Source organism: Mobula hypostoma, chromosome 8, assembly GCF_963921235.1.
Source record: "Mobula hypostoma chromosome 8, sMobHyp1.1, whole genome shotgun sequence".
Classification (NCBI taxonomy): Eukaryota; Metazoa; Chordata; class Chondrichthyes; order Myliobatiformes; family Myliobatidae; genus Mobula; species Mobula hypostoma.
The window spans coordinates 62,270,403-62,289,104 of NC_086104.1; the positions used below are offsets into that span (position 1 = coordinate 62,270,403).

At 40.9% G+C, this 18,702-nt stretch overlaps 1 protein-coding gene across 10 annotated transcripts in view; it reads right to left on the minus strand.

Annotated features, from left to right (window-relative positions):
- The window catches only part of usp34 (ubiquitin specific peptidase 34), a 292,582-nt gene that overhangs the window by 131,028 nt on the left and 142,852 nt on the right, over positions 1 to 18,702 (minus strand). For all 10 annotated transcript variants that reach the window (XM_063055969.1, XM_063055963.1, XM_063055961.1 and 7 more), the window contains 2 exons: positions 16,664 to 16,764; positions 9,647 to 9,856 (listed from right to left, as the gene is read on the minus strand). In XM_063055969.1, coding sequence (XP_062912039.1) covers positions 9,647 to 9,856; positions 16,664 to 16,764 — 311 coding nt within the window. The remainder of the gene's footprint in view (positions 1 to 9,646; positions 9,857 to 16,663; positions 16,765 to 18,702) is intronic.

Genomic DNA, 18,702 nt, shown 5'->3' on the forward strand with positions numbered 1-18,702 from the left:
AACATTCAAGAGAAAATAGCAATCCATAAATCTAAATCTATAACCTTATTCACAAATTAGAAAATCCCAATGTTGTCATGAATTCTAAAATCTCATAAATCCTAATTGATAGACTATGGGGAAAATATTCAAAAACTATTCACTTTGATGCCCAATCTAACAAAGAGCTTATTTATTCCTTTTCAGTCCAGCAATTTCTATGGCTCAAGATGATGCTTACATTTCTTTGCCACATTGAAATACAAAATGTTCAATGAACTTTAAAATAGTTTCATTGAAATGAAAACATTCTTCAACAAAACATAATAATATGTGATTCTAACCCAAACAAACCAAAACATTTCATGATGCACATGGGAAAAACTTCAGCCAATCATTTATGCTCCCAGAAATTTAATCTGTATGTTATGGATTATTTAATTCACACTATTCTTTCTGCTTCTCATAGACGTAGCTAAATCATGTGGTAGACTGAGATCCAGATTATGTTACTATAAGAATTGTAACTATCTCTAACATAGGGTCAGCAATTGGAATAATGCAAATAGCTACTGAGTAGTATATTAGAACATTTAGAGATATGTGTCACACATCCATCAGCAAATATCTTCAGCAAAGCAAGCAACTGATCTACACTGAGAATTTCTATGCTGACTGTTCTTTGAAGAGCATCTGTGGAGAGCATTCTGAAATGCTGCATCACCGTCTGGTATAGAGGGGCTACTGCACAGGACCGAAAGAAGCTGCAGAAGGTTGTAAGTCTAGTCAGCTCCATCTTGAGTAATAGCCTACAAAGTACCCAGGACATCTTTAGGGAGCGGTGTCTCAGAAAGGCAGCGTCCATTATTAAGGACCTCCAGAATCCAGGGCATGCCCTTTTCTCACTGCTACCATCAGGTAGGAGCTTACAGAAGCCTGAAAGCACACACTCAGTGATTCAGGAACAGCTCCTTCCCCTCGGACTTCCAATTCCTAAATTGAATCTTTGGACACTACCTCACTTTTTAAAAAAAATATACAGTATTTCTACTTTTGCACATTTTTGAAAATCTATTCAATATACGTAATTGATTTACTTATTTCTTTTTATATTTAACATTATTATTATTTTCTTTGCTAGATTATATATTGTATTGAACTGCTGCTGCTAAGTTAACAAATTTCATGTCACATGCCGGTGATAATAAATCTGATTCTGAAGAGATAGCCTATTGACTAACACATACCATAATGGTGTTATTAGCTCAGATAATGGTGTCAGATGGCCAACATATAACAAATTTTTCATGCAATTTCATTAAAACTTAACTTTTTGTGAGCTGGTATAAATTTGTTTAATCTTTTTGATTCTGATTGTAAGTTTACTGCATTGCTCCTCAGACTACTCATGACAAATTGGTAATTTCCTGTTTATGTGATTTGGCTTTGCACGTACATAACAACTGCACATCAAAAACTAATAAAGACACTCAAATTTTCCCCTTTCTTAAAGCTTTTTGTAACTGTCTCATCAAAACGATGCCAGCACTTTTTGAGAGCAGGTTCTTTAGATAGACTGGTCACACTACATAAGACCAGTAACCATGAGTTCTGGATAGCCATCTCAAATGCCATCTATGGATTCACCGATTACACAACTGTTGTTGGCAGAATCTCAGGTGGTGGTGAGTAGGCGTACAGTACTGCGAAAGATCAGCTAGTTGAGTGGTGTCACAACCACCTTGCACACAATGTCAGTAAGACTACTGTGGACTTCAGGAAGGGGGAGTTGAGAGAACATATACCTCATCAAGGGGCCATCGGTGGAAGGGGTGAGCAGTGGAAAGGGTGAGCGGTGGAAGGGGTCATCGGTGGAGGGAGTGAGCAGCTTCCAAGTTCCTGGGTGCCAACATCACTGAAACTCTACCTGAGTCCATCACATTGATGCAATTACAAAGAAGGGAGGCCAATGGCTATATTTCATTAGGAGTTTGGGGAGATTTGATATGCCATCAAAGACACTAGCATGTTTCGGCAGATGTACCTTTAAGGGCAAGCTGACTGGTTGCATTTTCATCTGGTATGGAGATGTCAATGCATGGCAAAAGCTACAGAAAGCTGTAAACTCAGCTTGCTCCATCATGGGCACTAGCCTCCTCCACACCTTCAAAGGTGATGCCTCAAGAAGATGGCATCGATCATTAAGGGCCCTCATAATCCAGGACATGCCCCCTTCTCACCACTACCATCAGGGAAGAGATACAGGAGGCTGAAGACACACACTCAATGTTTTAGGAACATCATCTTCCCCTCAGCTAACAGATTAATCAACAGCCTATGAACACTACCTCACTGTGTTACTCTCTTTCCACACTATTTTTTATATTGCTTATTGTAACTTACAGTAATTTTTTTGAATTACACTGTACTGCTGCTGCAAAACAACAAATTTCATGACATACGCCAGTAAAAATAAACCTGCTTCTAATTTTGATTCCAAACGTTTTGGAAGTTAAAGTTTGCATAGCTCATAGAGTTCCTTCTTTCTATAGCACTACAAGATTAAAGGCAAGTCTAAATAAGTTCTCAAAATGACGAGAACGTTTGCACATAGATATGTATGCATAAATACAAACACACACATAGTTACGCCCAATACAGCAATCAGAGCTGAAGGCTTCTCAATGCACAAGATGGATCGAACTGCTGATTTGGAAAAAGCAAAAGGTGGAGGTGAATGTTTCATGATAAACTCTCTATGGCAGTTTTGTCATACTGGTGATCCCCCACCTTGAACACTTAACAATCAAATGCCAACCCCTCCACTTACCAAGCGAGTTCTCCTCTGTGATCCTGACTACAGATTACATAGCAACAGCCGCTGACTATAATCAAGAACTTGACATACTGCATGATGTTATCACCAAACAAGGAACAGTGCAACCTGAGGCATTTCATATCATATTCAAGGATTTTAATTAAGTTTGTTTGAAGAAATCCCTGTCCAATTACCATCAGCATATAAACTGTAGCACCACAGGTCCCACAAAACCACTCTTATATTAAGATATGAAATGCCTATGGTTCCATGAGCAGACTGCATTTCAGGAAATCTGGTCACTTGGCTGTCCTTCTCCAACCCGTATACAGGCAGAGGCTAAGAGAAAGGCTCCAGAGATTAGGACAACAAAAAAGTGGCTGCAGGAGACAGAGTTGGGCCATGTTCAAGGGTTCATCTGTGAATCTGAATGAATATACAGATGGTTGTCACGAACTTTATAAAACAGTCCAGAAGACCAGGAGGAACAATGAGATCTACAACCTGCAGAGGGCCAGATCAGAAGCATTCAAGTTTGGGGATCAAGAAAGTTACAAGAGGTCCAGGTACAATGTCTGGAAAGCCATCTCACAGGCAAAGTGGCAATTCCAGACTAAACTTGAATGAATGAAAGATGCTCGACTGCTATGGCAGGCCTTGAATGCAATCACCTCTTACAATGTGAAATCAAGCAACATCGATGTGAACAGGGCCTTGCTTCCAAATGAGCTCAATGTCTTCTATGCTAACTTTGACAGGCAAAACACGGAGGAACCATCATAAACACACACAGCCCCTGATGACTCTGTCTCTTCAGTCTTTGAAACCAATGTAAGAGCATACTTCATGAGGGTGAACCCACGCAAACCATTTGGACCAGATGGGATACTTGGCTGAGTACTAAGGCCTGTCTGATCAGCTGGCTGGAGTGTTCACTGAGATCTTCAGCCTCTCACTTCAGCAATCTGAGGATGACACCTGCTTCAAGCAGATTTCAATTATATTGATGCCCAAGACGAACATGGTAACCTGCCTCAATAACTGTTGTCCAGTAGCACTTAGATCCATAGTGATGAAGTGTTTTGCGAGGTTGGTGATGAAACAGACAAACTTCTGCCAAAGATTCGACTTCATTCCACTCCAATTTGCCTACTGGCACAACAGCTCCACAACAGAAGCCATTTCATTGGCTCTGGAACATCTGGACAGCAAAGATGCACACATCAGATGCTCTTTATCAACTACAGCTCAGCATTCAATACCATCGTCCCCTCAAAAATAATCAATAATCTTCAAGACCTTGGCCTCCATACCTTCTTGTGCAATTAGATCCTTGTTTTCCTCACTTACAGACTCCTATCAGTTCGGACTGGCAACAACATCTTCTCCACAATCTCATCAGCACAGGTCCACCACAAGCCTGTGCACTTAGCCCCTTGCTCTATTCGCTTTATACCTATGACTGTGTGGCGAAGCACAACTCCAAAGCTATATCTGAGCTTGCTAACGACACCACTGTCATAGTCCAAACCAAAGGCGGTGACGAATCAACATATAGGAGGGAGACTGAAAACCTGGTTGGTGTTGTGCCACAACAACAACCTCTTACTCAATGTTAGCAAGACCAAGGAGCTAATTAATGACAACAGGAGGAGGAAACCCAAGGTCCAAAAGTCTGTCCGCACTGGGGGATCAAACTTTGAGAGGGTCAGCAACTTTAAATTCCTCACCATTATCATTTCAGAGGACCTGTCCTGGGCACAGCATGTAAATACCGTTAAAAAGGAAATACAGCAACACCTCTACTTCCTTAGGAGTTTGTGAAGATTCTGCATGACATCTATAACTGACCAACTTTCATAGATGTGTGATGGGAGGGATACTGACTGGTTGTATCACAGCCTGGTATGAAAACACCAATGCCCTTGAACAGCAAATCCTACAGAAAGTAGTGGATACGGCCCAGTTTCCCAGGTAAAGCCCTCCCAATCACTGAACACATCTACAGGGAGCATTGTTGCAAGAAAGCAGCAACCATAATAAGGGATCTCCACCACTCACATCATTCTCTTCTCGCGGCTGCCATCAGGAAGGTGGTACAGGAGCCTTAGGACTTACTCCACCAGGATCAGGAAAGTTATTACATCTCAACCATCAGGGTCTTGAGCCCGAGGGAATCACTTCACTCACCCCATCACTGAACTGTTTCTCACAACCTATGGACTCACTTTTAAGGACTCTTCATCCCATGTTCAATATTTTTGTTGCTTACTTATTATTATTATTATTATTTTTTCCCCTTCTTCTCTTTGCATAGTCCATTGTCTTTTGCACACTAGTCAGCTGCCCTGTTGAAGCAATCTTACATTGATTCTATTATGGTTATTGCTATGGTGGCATCCATTAATCTCGTGAGACCATGGACCTGTGCCTGGAAAGTCTTGTTTCATGTTGTGCCGTCACGGTGAGGGGACGCTGGAGTGTCCTCTCCAGGGCGCAGGCCTGGGCGAGGTTGAATGGAAGACTGGCAGTTGCCCATGCAGCAAGTCTCCCCTCTCCACGACACCGATGTTGTCCAAAGGGAAGGGCAAGGGCCGATACAGCTTGGCACCAGTGTCGTCACAGGAGTTGCCAGAATGAGGTTGAAGGCAACATCAGACTGCCTTAGGGACTCCAGCTCTGGATTTGTCCTCAGAGTTTACTCCCGAAGCCTTTCCCATGAGTGGGTATGGCCGCAAGGCAACAGAGGTTTGAAATCAGAGTTTTCCCTCTCTTAGATGGACTGCCTTCCCAGGCTGACGAGTTTCACCTACCCGAAGCACTGGCTTTAAGTCAGTAGAAACAGTTCCGCCGGGTTTAGAGGCTAAGCCACACGAGAAGGCCAGGAGTTGGACTTGGTTGTCAGAGGCTATTTGAGGCGCATGCCGTGAGGAGTACTTTTAGGTAGTGGGCGCTTGTCCCCACTACCACTCCTCAACTTGACAACCTTTTGTTGAGTATGCCCTCAAGAAAATGAATCCTAGGGGCAGGAGGCTGTTGCTGAACAGTTTCTTACTAGCATCAGTCACGTGCGCTTACATGGTCATTATGGACACAACACCGTGCTTTGAGAGAACAGTTTTCAAATATCGTCAGTTGTGTGATTCTGTTCAAAAAGCAGCAAATTTTGTTGCTGATAGTTGGTGACAAATAAGCAGTAAGACTATTCAGAACTGTTTTGCTCACTGCGGTTTCAAGCGTTCAGGCTTGGAGTTACCAGAAATGACCAGGAGTGAAAATGAAACGATTTCACTGCATCAACAAATTGGAAACTAGAAGACAGTCAATTTGGTTTTGAGAGAGACAGGTCATGCCTCACGAACCTGTTTGAATTCTTTGAGGAAGTGGCAAAATATATTGATTCAGGCACAGGATATGGTGTGTATAAGTTTTAGTAAGGCATTTGACAAGGTTCCCGTGGTAGGCTCATTCAGAAAGTCAGGAGGCATTATCCAGGAAAACTTGGCTGCCTGAATTCAGAATAGTCTTGCCAACAGAAGGCAGAGGGTGGTAGCAAATGGAGTGTATTCTGTCTGGATGTCGGTGACCAGTAGTGTTTCACATGAATGTGTTCTGGGACCCCTACTCTTTGTGATTTTTATAAATTACCTCAATGGGGAAGTGGAAGGGTGGATCAACAAGTATGCAGGTGGCACGAAGGTTGGTGGTTTGTGGATAGTGTAGAACGTTGTCGTAGGTTAAAATACGATGCAGAGCCAAACTAAGAAGTGACAGATGGAGTTCAATCCAGAAAAGTGTGTCGTGATTCACTCTGGAAGGTCAAACTTGAAGGCAGAGTACAAGGTTAATGGCAGAATTCTTAACAGAATGGAGGAACAGAAGGATCTTGGAGCTCACTTCAAGGTTGCAGAGCAGGTTGATATGGAGGTTCAGAGGGCATATGGTATGTTGTCCTTCATTAGTTGGGGGATTGAGTACAAGAGCCATGAGTTAATATTGCTGCTGTTCAAAACTGGTTAGAGCAGACCTGAAGTGTTGTGTTCCATTCTAAGCACCTCATCATAGGAAGCACGTGGAAGTTTTCAAGATGGTGCAGAGGGGATTTATCAGGATGCCGCCTGGATTAGAGAGCATATCTTATGAGGATAGGTTGAATAAGCCAGGGAGTGAAGGAGGATGAGAGATGACTTGATAGAGTTGCATAAAATGGTAAGAGGCCTAGATAGAGTGGACAGCCAATGACATTTTCCCAGGGTGGAAATGCCTTTTATTAGGGGCATAACTTTAAGCTGTTAGGAGGAATATATAGAGGGACTATCAGAGCTCTTTTTTTTTGTACCCAGAAGTAGTAGGTACATGCAATGCGCTGTCAGGGATAGTGATAGGGGCAGATACTTTAGGGATATTTAAAAGACTCATAGATAGGCACATGGATGACAGAAAAATGGGGACTATGTCGGAGGGAAGGGGTTTGATCGATCTTAGAGTAGATTAAGAAGATCAGCTCAACATTGTAGGCCGAAGGGCCTGTACTGTTCTATGTTCTATATAGGATAAAAAAACAGAATTGTAAATAATATTGCAGTACTTGAAAAAACTTGAATTACATTGAGAAAGGAATTAAAATCTCTTCGAAATAATTGATATAGCTTGACGTCAAAGTTCTTAAATCACATCTACACTATAATAATCTAAATAAGGATTTATCTGTTCAAAAACAAAGGAGCTGGTTGTGGACTACAGGAGAAATGGAGACAGGCTAACCCATGTGGATCCGGAGTCGAGAGGGTGAACAGCTTTAAAGTTCCTCTGCATACACATCACCGAGAATCTCACGTAGTCTGTACATACCAGCTGTGTGGTGAAAAAAGCACAACAGCGCCTCCTTCACCTCAGATGGTTGAAGAAGTCTGGCATGAGCCCAAATTCCTCAGGACTTCTTACATGGGCACAACTGAGAGCATCCTGATTGGCTATATCACTACCTGGTCTAGGAACTATACTTTCCTCCGTTGCAGGACTCTGCAGAGAGCCCTGCACATCTGTGTATGTGAACTTCCCATTATTCAGGACATTTATAGAGATAGGTGCATAAAAAGGGCCTGAGGGATCATTGGGGACCCGAGTCAACCCAACCACAAACTGTTCCAGCTGCTTCCATCTGGGAAAAGATACTACAGCATAAAAGCCAGGACCAACAGGCTCCAGGACAGCATCTTCCACCAGGCCATCAGACTGATTAATTTACGCTGATACAATTGTAATTCTATGCTATATTGACTGTCCTGTTGCACATACTATTTATTACAAATTACTATAAATTGCACATTCAGAGACGTAACATAAAGATTTTTACTCTTCGTGTATGTGAAAGATGCAAGAAATAAAGTCAATTCAATTCAAAGATCAACTAAATCTGAACCAAGTTGCAAATATGCCTGAAAGTAATACAATAAATCAAAGTCAATTTGATCAACCACCCTTGATTGAATACAATGGTGCAAATTAATCACCAGAAAGCCAATTCACATGCTTCCAGCAATGAGGATCCAAAGGCCAATTTATTTTAATCACTTGAGGAACAACAAATCTCTCTCTCTCTCTCTCAAAAATCATATTTAAACTCCCAAACAGGGGCTCCCATCCTCTTTTATGCCATGAAGTCCTACCAAGGGGTCTGTGGACCCCAGGTTGGAAACCCCTATTCCCAAAAATCAAATCTCATATGGCTACATATGGAAAATAATTTTCTGTAAACAAAGGAAGCTATCTTGTTCTTAATTTGTAACTGTTACAGACTAAAATACTCAGACTTCCCCAGTTGTTGCAAAGTGAAAAAGCGAAGGATCTGTGATGAACAAGGAAATAAAAGCTGTAAGTGACACAATACGGCATTGCAACAAAACATCAGACTTCTGTTAACTAAACAGCTGTGCTAGAATAATATTATGGACAAATGACTAAAACTTGTATTTTTTTTAGGTTAAAAAAAACTTGTTTTTCTGACTTGGGATTTTACTGCAACAATCTGTAATTGAATTAAGAGAGATCAATCCCTTTGACAGTACAGCCATTTACTACTGAATTCCATATTTTCAGAAGCATATTCTCTCTTAAATTTACTTAAGAGCAAATGACGTGTTTGCCATGTAAGTTTTCAGAGATCAAATTAATCTCTTCTTGGTGAAGATTATAGATACATCCAATTCAGATTGAATGGATTTAATTGTTCAGTACAGTTCTTCCTCCTCATCAAATCAACCAAACCACATAACCATTATTAAATCTTTTTTATATGAACATCTGATGTCCATGCTACAAAATGACAAATTTAACAAGTGTTACAGACTCCAATATACAAAGTCCATTTGAATCTTAAATTTAGGCAGATAATTCCGCACTAACCAGGGCAGATCAATATGGGCAAAAAAGAAATGCAAGGAGCATTGCAGCTTAACTTGATGACTGAAGTGAGTGGGATGTGGTGAAATGTGGCTGCAACAAGATGAAGTGGGAATGACAAAGGTGTCTTCCTATGAATGACAATACATCCATTAAGCCATGCTTTGACAAATGACATCACAACACACATTATTTATCATAAAGCATACAAAACATTGCTATTATAATGCGAAGTGCAGCTTCAACCTAATATGCTCTGAACCAAGTGCCTGACAATAAATGCCCAAATTAAAAGGTACTCTTCGGTCTAAACATTGAAAACAAAAAGTGAAAACAATTTGAAATAGTTTATTTGAGAAAAAAATTCTTGGTCAAATTATCTATATGTCTAAACATGCTGCTTTTCAATCTCTGACAAAATATAGTTAACACATCCAAAAGGCTTACCTCACTATCTTCCATAGTTTGATCGACTGAAGGTGGTTTAAATGATGCCAGCATCTCAAGCAAGTCAAACAAGGTAGTAAGATGTGGTTCTTGCAGGAGCAAAAGCATTGGAATATTTTCCTTTTGGGGTGGAGGTAGACAAGATGCAGGCAACTGAATGCCATCTCCTTTGCGCTCCCTACGTGGTGCTCCAAGCGATACAAATACCATCTGTAAAAGAAAGTTAGCTACAGTTGAAAAATACCATAAAATCAATCATTGACGAAAAGTAGACTGCAGTATTAGATTACACCCTGCTGAAGGGTCTCGGCCCGAAACGTCAACTGTACCTCTTTCCCATAGTTGCTGCCTGGCAAGCTGAGTTCCTCCAGCCTTTTGTGTGTGCTGCTTGCACTATTCAGAATCTACGGAACATAGTTTGAAGAACTATGCCAATATTTCAATGACAAAGTACATGGAGAAAAATATAAAACAGAAAAATGGGAGAATGATGTACATCAGCTGAATAATTCATAGGAGTACCAGGGTGAATGTAGTAATCAAAACAGTAAGACAAGTGAAAAAGAGTTTGAGACGAGGAGGACCAATGCGAGAATTGGGGATAAAAAAGGAAATCTATCCACGAAGACAGAAGGCACTTCTAGAATTTTGCTGCTCTGTGTTTACCTTCACCAAGGATGAGGATACTGCCAAAATATTAAAATAGGATGTATCAGTAAAATGGGTAAAATCTAAGAGGAAGGAGAAACTACAGTAAGGCTCGTCTCCCAAGTTGCAAGGAAGACAATAGACAATAGCTGCAGGAGTAGGCCATTCGGCCCTTCGAGCCAGCACCACCATTCACTGTGATCACGGCTGATCATCCACAATCAGTACCTCGTTCCTGCCTTCTCCCCATATCCCTTGACTTCGCTGTCATTAAGAGCTCTATCTAACTCTTTCTTGAAAGCATCCAGAGAATTGGCCTCCACTGCCTTCTGAGGCAGAGCATTCCACAGAACCAAAACTCTCCGGGTGAAAAAGTTTTTCCTCAACTCCGTTCTAAATGGTCTACCCCTTATTCTCAAATTGTGGCCTCTGGTTCTGGACTCACCCAACATCGGGAACATGTTTCCTGCTTCTGGCGTGTCCAATCCCTTAATAATCTTATATGTTTCAATCAGATCCCCTCTCATCCTTCTAAATTCCAGTGTATACAAGCCCAGTCGCTCCAATCTTTCAACATATGACAGTCCCGCCATCCCGGGAATTAACCTCGTGAACCACCGCTGCACTCCCTCAATAGCAAGACCCTTCCTCAAATTTGGAGACCAAAAATGTACACAATACTCCAGGTGTGGTCTCACCAGGGCCCTGTACAACTGCAGAAGGACCTCTTTGCTCCTATACTCAATTCCCCTTGTTATGAAGGCCAACATGCCACTAGCTTTCTTCACTGCCTGCTGTACCTGCATGCTTGCTTTCAGTGACTGATGAACAAGGACACCTAGATCTCGTCGTACTTCCCCTTTTCCTAACTTGACACCATTCAAATAGTAATTTGCCTTCCTGTTCTTACCACCAAAGTGGATAACCTCACATTTATCCACATTAAACTGCATCTGCCATGCATCTGCCCACTCACCCCTGTCCAAGTCATCCTGTATTATCTCAACATCCTCCGCACATTTCACACTGCCACCCAGCTTTGTGTCATCCACAAATTTGCTAATGTTACTTTTAATCCCTTCATCTAAATCATTAATGTGTATTATAATAGCTGCGGTCCCAGCACTGAGCCTTGTGGTACCCCACTAGTCACTGCCTGCCATTCTGAAAGGGACCCATTTAATTCCTACTCTTTGTTTCCCGTCTGCCAACCAATTTACGATCCATGTCAGTACCCTACCCCCAATATCATGTGCTCTAATTTTGCCTACTAATCTCCTATGTGGGACCTTATCAAAGGCTTTCTGAAAGTCCAGGTACGCTACATCCACTGGCTCTCCCTTGACAATTTTCATAGTTACATCCTCAAAAAATTCCAGAAGATTAGTCAAGCATGATTTCCCCTTCGTAAATCGATGCTGACTCTGACTGATCCTGTTACTGCTATACAAATATGCTGCTATTTCATCCTTTATAATTGACTCCAGCATGTTCCCCACCGTTGATATCAGGCTAACTGGTCTATAATTCCCTGTTTTCTCTCTCCCTCCTTTGTTAAAAAGTGGGATAAGATGAGCTACCCTCCAGTACTCAGGAACTGATCCTGAACCTATAGAACATTGGAAAATGATTACCAATGTATCCACGATTTCTAGAGCCACCTCCTTAAGTACCCTGGGGTGCAGACCATCAGGCCTTGGGGATTTATCAGCCTTCCGTCCCATCAGTCTATCCAACACCATTTTCAGCCTAATGTGAATCTCCTTCAGTTCCTCCGTTACCCTAGGTCCTCCGGCCACTATTACATCTGGGAGATTATTTGTGTTTTCCCTGGTGAAGACAGATCCAAAGTACCTGTTCAACTCATCTGCCATTTCCTTGTTCCCCATAATAAATTCACCCGTTTCTGTCTTCAAGGGCCCATAATAAATTCACCCATTTCGTCTTAACTAATTTCCTTGTTCCCCATAATAAATTCACCCATTTCTGTCTTCAAGGCCCCATAATAAATTCACCCGTTTCGTCTTAACTAATTTTTTCCTCTTCACATAACTAAAGAAGCTTTTACTATCCTCCTTTATATTCTTGGCTAGCTTGCCTTCGTATCTCATCTTTTCTCCCTGTATTGCCTTTTTAGTTATCTTCTGTTGCTCTTTAAAAGTTTCCCAATCCTCTGGCTTCCCACTCACCTTTGCTATGTTACACTTCCTCTCTTTTATTTTTATACTGTCCTTGACTTCCCTTGTCAGCCACGGTCACCCCTTACTCCTCTTAGAATCTTTCTTCCTCTTTGGAATGAACTGATCCTGCACGTTCTGTATTATTCCCAGAAATACCTGCCATTGTTGTTCCACTGTCATCCCTGCTAAGGTGCCTTTTCAGTCAACTTTTGCTAGCTCCTCCCTCATGGCTCCATAATCTCCTTTGTTCAACTGTAATACTGACACTTCAGATTTTCCCTTCTCCCTCTCAAATTGTAGATTAAAACTTACCATACTATGGTCACTACCGCCTAATGGCTCCTTTACCTCGAGTTCCCTTATCAAATCCTTATCATTACACAACACTAAATCCAGAACTGCCGTCTCCCTGGTAGATTCCAGTACAAGCTGCTCTGAGAATCCATCTCGGAGGCACTCCACAAACTCCCTTTCTTGGGGTCCAGTACCAACCTGATTTTCCCTGTCTATCTGCGTGTTAAAATCCCCCATAACAACTGTAGCATTACCTTTGCAACATGCCAATTTTAACTCTTGATTCAACTTGCACCCTATATCCAGGCCACTGTTTGGTGGCCTGTAGATAGCTCCCATTAGGGTCTTTTTGCCCTTACAATTTCTCAGTTCTATCCATACTAACTCTACATTTCCTGATTCTATGTTGCCCCCCGCAAGGGACTGAATTTCATTCCTCACCACAGAGACACCCCACCTCCTCTGCCCACCTATCTGTCCTTTCGATAAGTGCTCCTTTTGAGATGCAGAGAACTGCAAGGCTGCTACAGGGTAATTAAATTAATCTGTCAGAAAGAAACTTCTAAAGAAAAGGAATCAAGTTTAAAAAAAACAGAAATATTCTGAGCTGACACAGACAGCCAGCAAGGATTTCAGGCAAATAACTAACTTGACTAATTTTTTTTTAAAACAGAGATTAATGGAGAGAGTGCAATAGATGTTCTTGGGGATTACAAGGCGGCATTTGATGAAGTCATGCATAAAAAAAATTATTGTTTTTCAGAATACATAATGGTAGGTATAGCAATCCCAAGATCAATGCCTTAATGATTTTGACTTGGTTTGAAAAAATTCTAAATACAGTATATGATATAAACAAGGCAGCATGCAAATTACGAGAAGGAAAGTAGGGGACTGCAAGTTGGTCACAGAATAGCAAAAGATTGGCTAACTGGCAGGAGGAAAGGAGTGGGAGTAAAGAGGGCCTTTTCTGGTTGGCTGCCAGTGACCATGTTGGGACCACCTCTCTTCACATTATATGTCAATGATCTGGATAACGGAATTAATGGCTTTGTGGCCAAATTTCCAGATGATACAAAGATAGGTGGAGGAGCAGGTATAGATAGAGATCCTCTGTGGGTTACAGCTGGGTTTCATTCCTGTGAGCTGTTCATAACCCGGACAGTTTGCAAGTCAGAAGTGCAGCCACAAACCATATTTCCAGATGCAAGAAAATCCTACAGCCACACAGCAGTTAGCAAATCCATTTACCGGTGGCCTGAACACTAGTTTGTATGCATGGGCTATACACAAGCCAGGCATTCATATCCTGGAGATGTCCTCCACAAGCAGGAGTAGGCCACTGGGCCACTCAAGCCTGGCCAGTCATCCAATATAGTCATGACTGATCTATGACAGGTTCAAATCTTTTTGTGCCAATTCCCCATAATTTTGTTAAAAAATTTTAAAACCTAAGTAGATATGATTGGAACTTACATGTAAAGGAAACAAGAGTTTGTCAGGGCTTTCAAAAAGAAGTTGATAATCACCTGAGAGAGAACGTGCATGGATTTGGGTAAAGAGCGGGAGGACAGAACCTACAGCAGGGGTTGGCAACTCTTTTGCCTCTGTTGGCCGGATCGCGTATCAATGAGCAGACGGTGGGCCAGATAAATGCTATAAAAAAACTTGAAATATTGGAATTATCCATTTAAATACATCTAGTTATGTTTTGCGTCCAATTAATGAATAACGCATGCTAGAAAATCATTTGTGCTTAAGCAAGGTTGCCAATTAGTAATCAAAGAACTCAGTTTAGTTGCAATTTAACTCAATCAAGGCATCTTTTGAATCTATTAAAAGGACACAAATTCCTATGAAGGACACAGTGTTTGTCCTTCATAGGAATTAATTGAATAAACCCTTCAAAAATTTGAAAAGTTGATGTCACTCTGCACACAAACACTGCAAGTTGAGCACTGTATCTCAAGTCGGTACTCTCATCAAACGCAACCGAAAAAAATTGCAATTCTTTGCAGGTATCCCTTAAACAACTTTTAACATCTGCTGACATTTCTTCAACTTGCCGTGTGATCGTTCTTGCTGACAGGCTGATAGATGCAAATAAAGATTTCTTTTCAGGACAAACAATATCCACCACAGCCAGTAAACATTCTTTGACAAACTCTCCATCTGTAAAAGGCTTCATCCTATCTACAATACGTTTTGAGACTTCGTAGCTGGCACAAGTATTTCCCTCATTGTTACATACCTCATGGATATCTTGTGAGGATGATGTAATGGTCTTGCAGAGGTCACATGATGTAATTTTCCTGCTGATGTGAGGTCACGTGATGACCTGTTCTCACCAGGTATATAAGGGTAGACCCCGGTGATGCAGTTAGTTTTCAGTTAGATCGTCAGTCAGATACTCCACTATGCTGCGTATTAGTCTCATGACACAGTATAGTTTTAAAACGGAGTTTTACTTTCTATTGTAAGGTACAGAAGTGTTGGGCCGGTAGTTTCACCAATCGCTGCCAGGTTTGCTGATGTATCTTTTCAGTAGTATTGGAGAGTGAAGACGGGAACCTGAAGGAGTCATTCGGCGGTTTTGGAGAGGATCGACCATTATTGAATTCATTCAAGTAAGAGTGATCTGCATGAGATAACCTCTGCTAAAAGCAGCAGAAAAGGTTGTGCATTATCTAGTCTACAGAGGAGAAAGGTCAGTGCTTTTAAACCGTTTTATTTCCGTTGTCGTGAATACTGCGGACAAGGCAGGTTCCGGCTGGGATCGGCAGTAACGTCGTGTCTTCGAGGAATTCTTCACTTCAGGGAAGTCTCTCCTCATTGACTGCATAAATCTCTTGGACTTTCAAATTTACCATTCTAAGAACTGTGTTCGAATTTACCACTTTAAGAACTGGTTTCACCTTTACCCTTTTAAGAACTGTTCCAGAGTTGCGGTATAGCAGTTAACTTCCTGTTAAGTTAGTCGTTTAAATTCATTTCGCTATTTTTGAGCAAAGTTTAATAAATGTTTGTTGGTTTTCATAAAACCTGACTCAATTCTATATTCATTGTTGCCGGTCACGTGACATCATTTTCACTGCTTTTCTTGGCAAAAAATGATGTTTGTTTTCCAAAACTAGCCTTCATTTGCTCAACTTCATCTTTCCTTGCCTGCCCAGTAAACTTGTAAAAATTCCCACTATGGCGGGTCTCGTAATGTCGCCTGATATTTGCCACCTTCTTCACAGCAACATTTTCTAGGCAAATGAGATAAACTGGTTTCCCAGCTTGCCCAATGAAGAAATAATCTAGTGTCCAAGTGTCTTGGAAATTTTGGCACTCAGTGTCGACCTTCCTGCGTTTTGCATTCATTGCCATTAGAATTTTTTTCTTCCATTTTATTTCAAAACGCGAATTATTCAACAAGTATCGTAGCACATGTAAATATCTGGATATTTAGTGTGGATTTCTTGTTAAAATACAGTGACGCTGCTTCTGTTTACAAATTCGAACGATCCCATCTGAAAACCTGCGCGTGCACGGACAGTATCTAATACATATTAATAGGGTAGTCTGCCTTCCTGTTATTTGTATATACCAGTGTTGTTTGGAACAAAACGGAACCTGGGACAGTGTAACAAGACGCCATGCATGTCCATCAGTGTGGTCACGTGAAACACTCAGAATAAGGAAAAAATCACTCGTGGGCTGGTCAAAATACCTTCGCGGGCCAGATCTGGCCTGCGGGCCGTAGGTTGCCTACCCCTGACCCATAAGATTGTTCTACATACAAGGAATTTAGAGAGAATGAAGGTACCAAATGTCTCCTCCTGTGCCTTAATAATGCTTAATCCCACTATCTTTAAATTTAACGACTGTGAAAAATTAACATTTCAAGTACCTGCATATCCTTAAATCCAAGTTCATTCAGTGTTTTCTCATCATAATCGGTGGTGAGTTCATGTCCTGAGGAAATCATTCTCACAGGTCCCATAAGACCTCCTGAACAACAAACACAGAAATTTTAAGTCAATGTGTTTGACATTTTGACAGCAATAGTTGAGCCAAATCAGCAGCCAAATTCAATCAAATGGAAGTCGCTTGCAAAGAATGAAGGCAGAAGGTATGAAAATAATCTTTGCTGTTCTACCGTATTTGCCAACTTGTCCCTATTACCATCAAGTGACGCAGTTGAAAGATATGGCCTAAAGAAAACAAATTTCATTTATGTTCACAAACAAAGAAAAATTAAACTTAGTTCAGAAAGCTCTAAGCTACAACAATACTTAGTTATTTAAACAAGCCTATGGATCCATAAGAAGATTAAACTGAAAATCCATGCTCACTAAAACTCTATTATTATCCAGATATACAAGAAGACAGAATACCAAGAATTTGTCTTAAGGCAGCTACTAAAAAATTGCTTCTTAGCACAAATATAAACCTTACATTTTATTGTTTGCATTGTAAGATGCAGAATTAAAATACCTTGATTTAAACTGTGCTCCTGATTGCATAAGAGCGTAAAAGATTTAGCAGGCAAGATTTTCCCTTCAGGAAACCATGATGACTTTGACTAATTTATCATGTGACTTCAAGCATCCTAAGACGTCATCCTTAGTAATCGACTCCAATATCTTCCCAACCACTGACATCAAGCTAACTGGCCTCTAATTATCTTGCTTCTGTCTCCCTCCCTTCTTAATGAGTGGAAGACATTTCCAATTTTCCAGTCCTCCAGAACCATGACAGAATTTAATGATTCTTGAAAGATCATTATTAATGCCTCCACAATCTCCCCAGACACCACCTTCAGAATGCTGGGGTATAGACCATCTGATCCAGGTGATTTATCTAACCTCAGACCTTTTAGCTTCCAGAGCCCTTTCTCTCTAGTAATAGCACCTACACTCACTCCTGCCCCCAGTCACTCTTGAACTTCCAACATACTACTTGTATCTTCAACAGTGAAGACGGATGCAAAATACTTTGTAGTTAGCCCATACCTTGCCCCCATTACTACCTCTCCAGCCTCATTTTCCACCAGTCCGATATCTACTTTCACCTCTCTTTTTCTCTTAATATATCTGAAAAAAACTTTGCGTATCCTATTTTATATTATTGGCTAACTTACTTTCATGTTTCAACTTTTCCCTCCTTATGGCTTTTTAGTTGCCTTTTATTGGTTTTTAAAAGCTTCCCAATCCTCTAACTTACCACTAATTTTTGCTTTATTACATGCTTTTATGTTGCTTTTGATTTCCCTTGTCAGCCATGGTTACGTCATCCTGCCTTAATACTTCTTTGGGATGTATCTATTCTGCACCTTCCAAATTTCTCCCCAAAACATCAGCCATTGCTGTTCTGCCATCATCTTTGCTAATGCTCCCTTCCAATCAACTTTGGCCAGCGTCTCTCTCATGCTTAATTCCCTTTACTCCACTGTAATACTGATACATATTACTTCAGCTCCTCCCTCTCAAAGTGGAGAGTGAATTCTATCATATTATGATCACTGCCTCTTAAGGGTTCTATTACCTTAAACTCCCTCATCAAATCTGGTTCATTACACAACACTCAGTCCAGAATAACTCTAGCAGAATTCTCTAGAGGGCTCTAAAAAGTCATCTCATAGCCTTTTTTTACAAATCCTCTCTTTCAGGATTCAGCATCAATCTGATTTTCCCAATCTATCTGCATATTGAGACATCCATGACTATCATTGCCCTTTTGACATGCATTTTCTAACTCCTGTTGTAATTTGTAGCCCACATCCTGGTTACTGTTCGGAAGCCTGTTAAAAAAAAAACTCCTGTTTTTTAACCCTTGCAGTTTCTTAACTCTAGCCACAAGGATTCTACATTTTCCGATTCTATGTTACCTCTAAGGATTTAATTTAATTTTTTTTAACCAACAGACCCCTCTGCCGTCTGCCTGTCC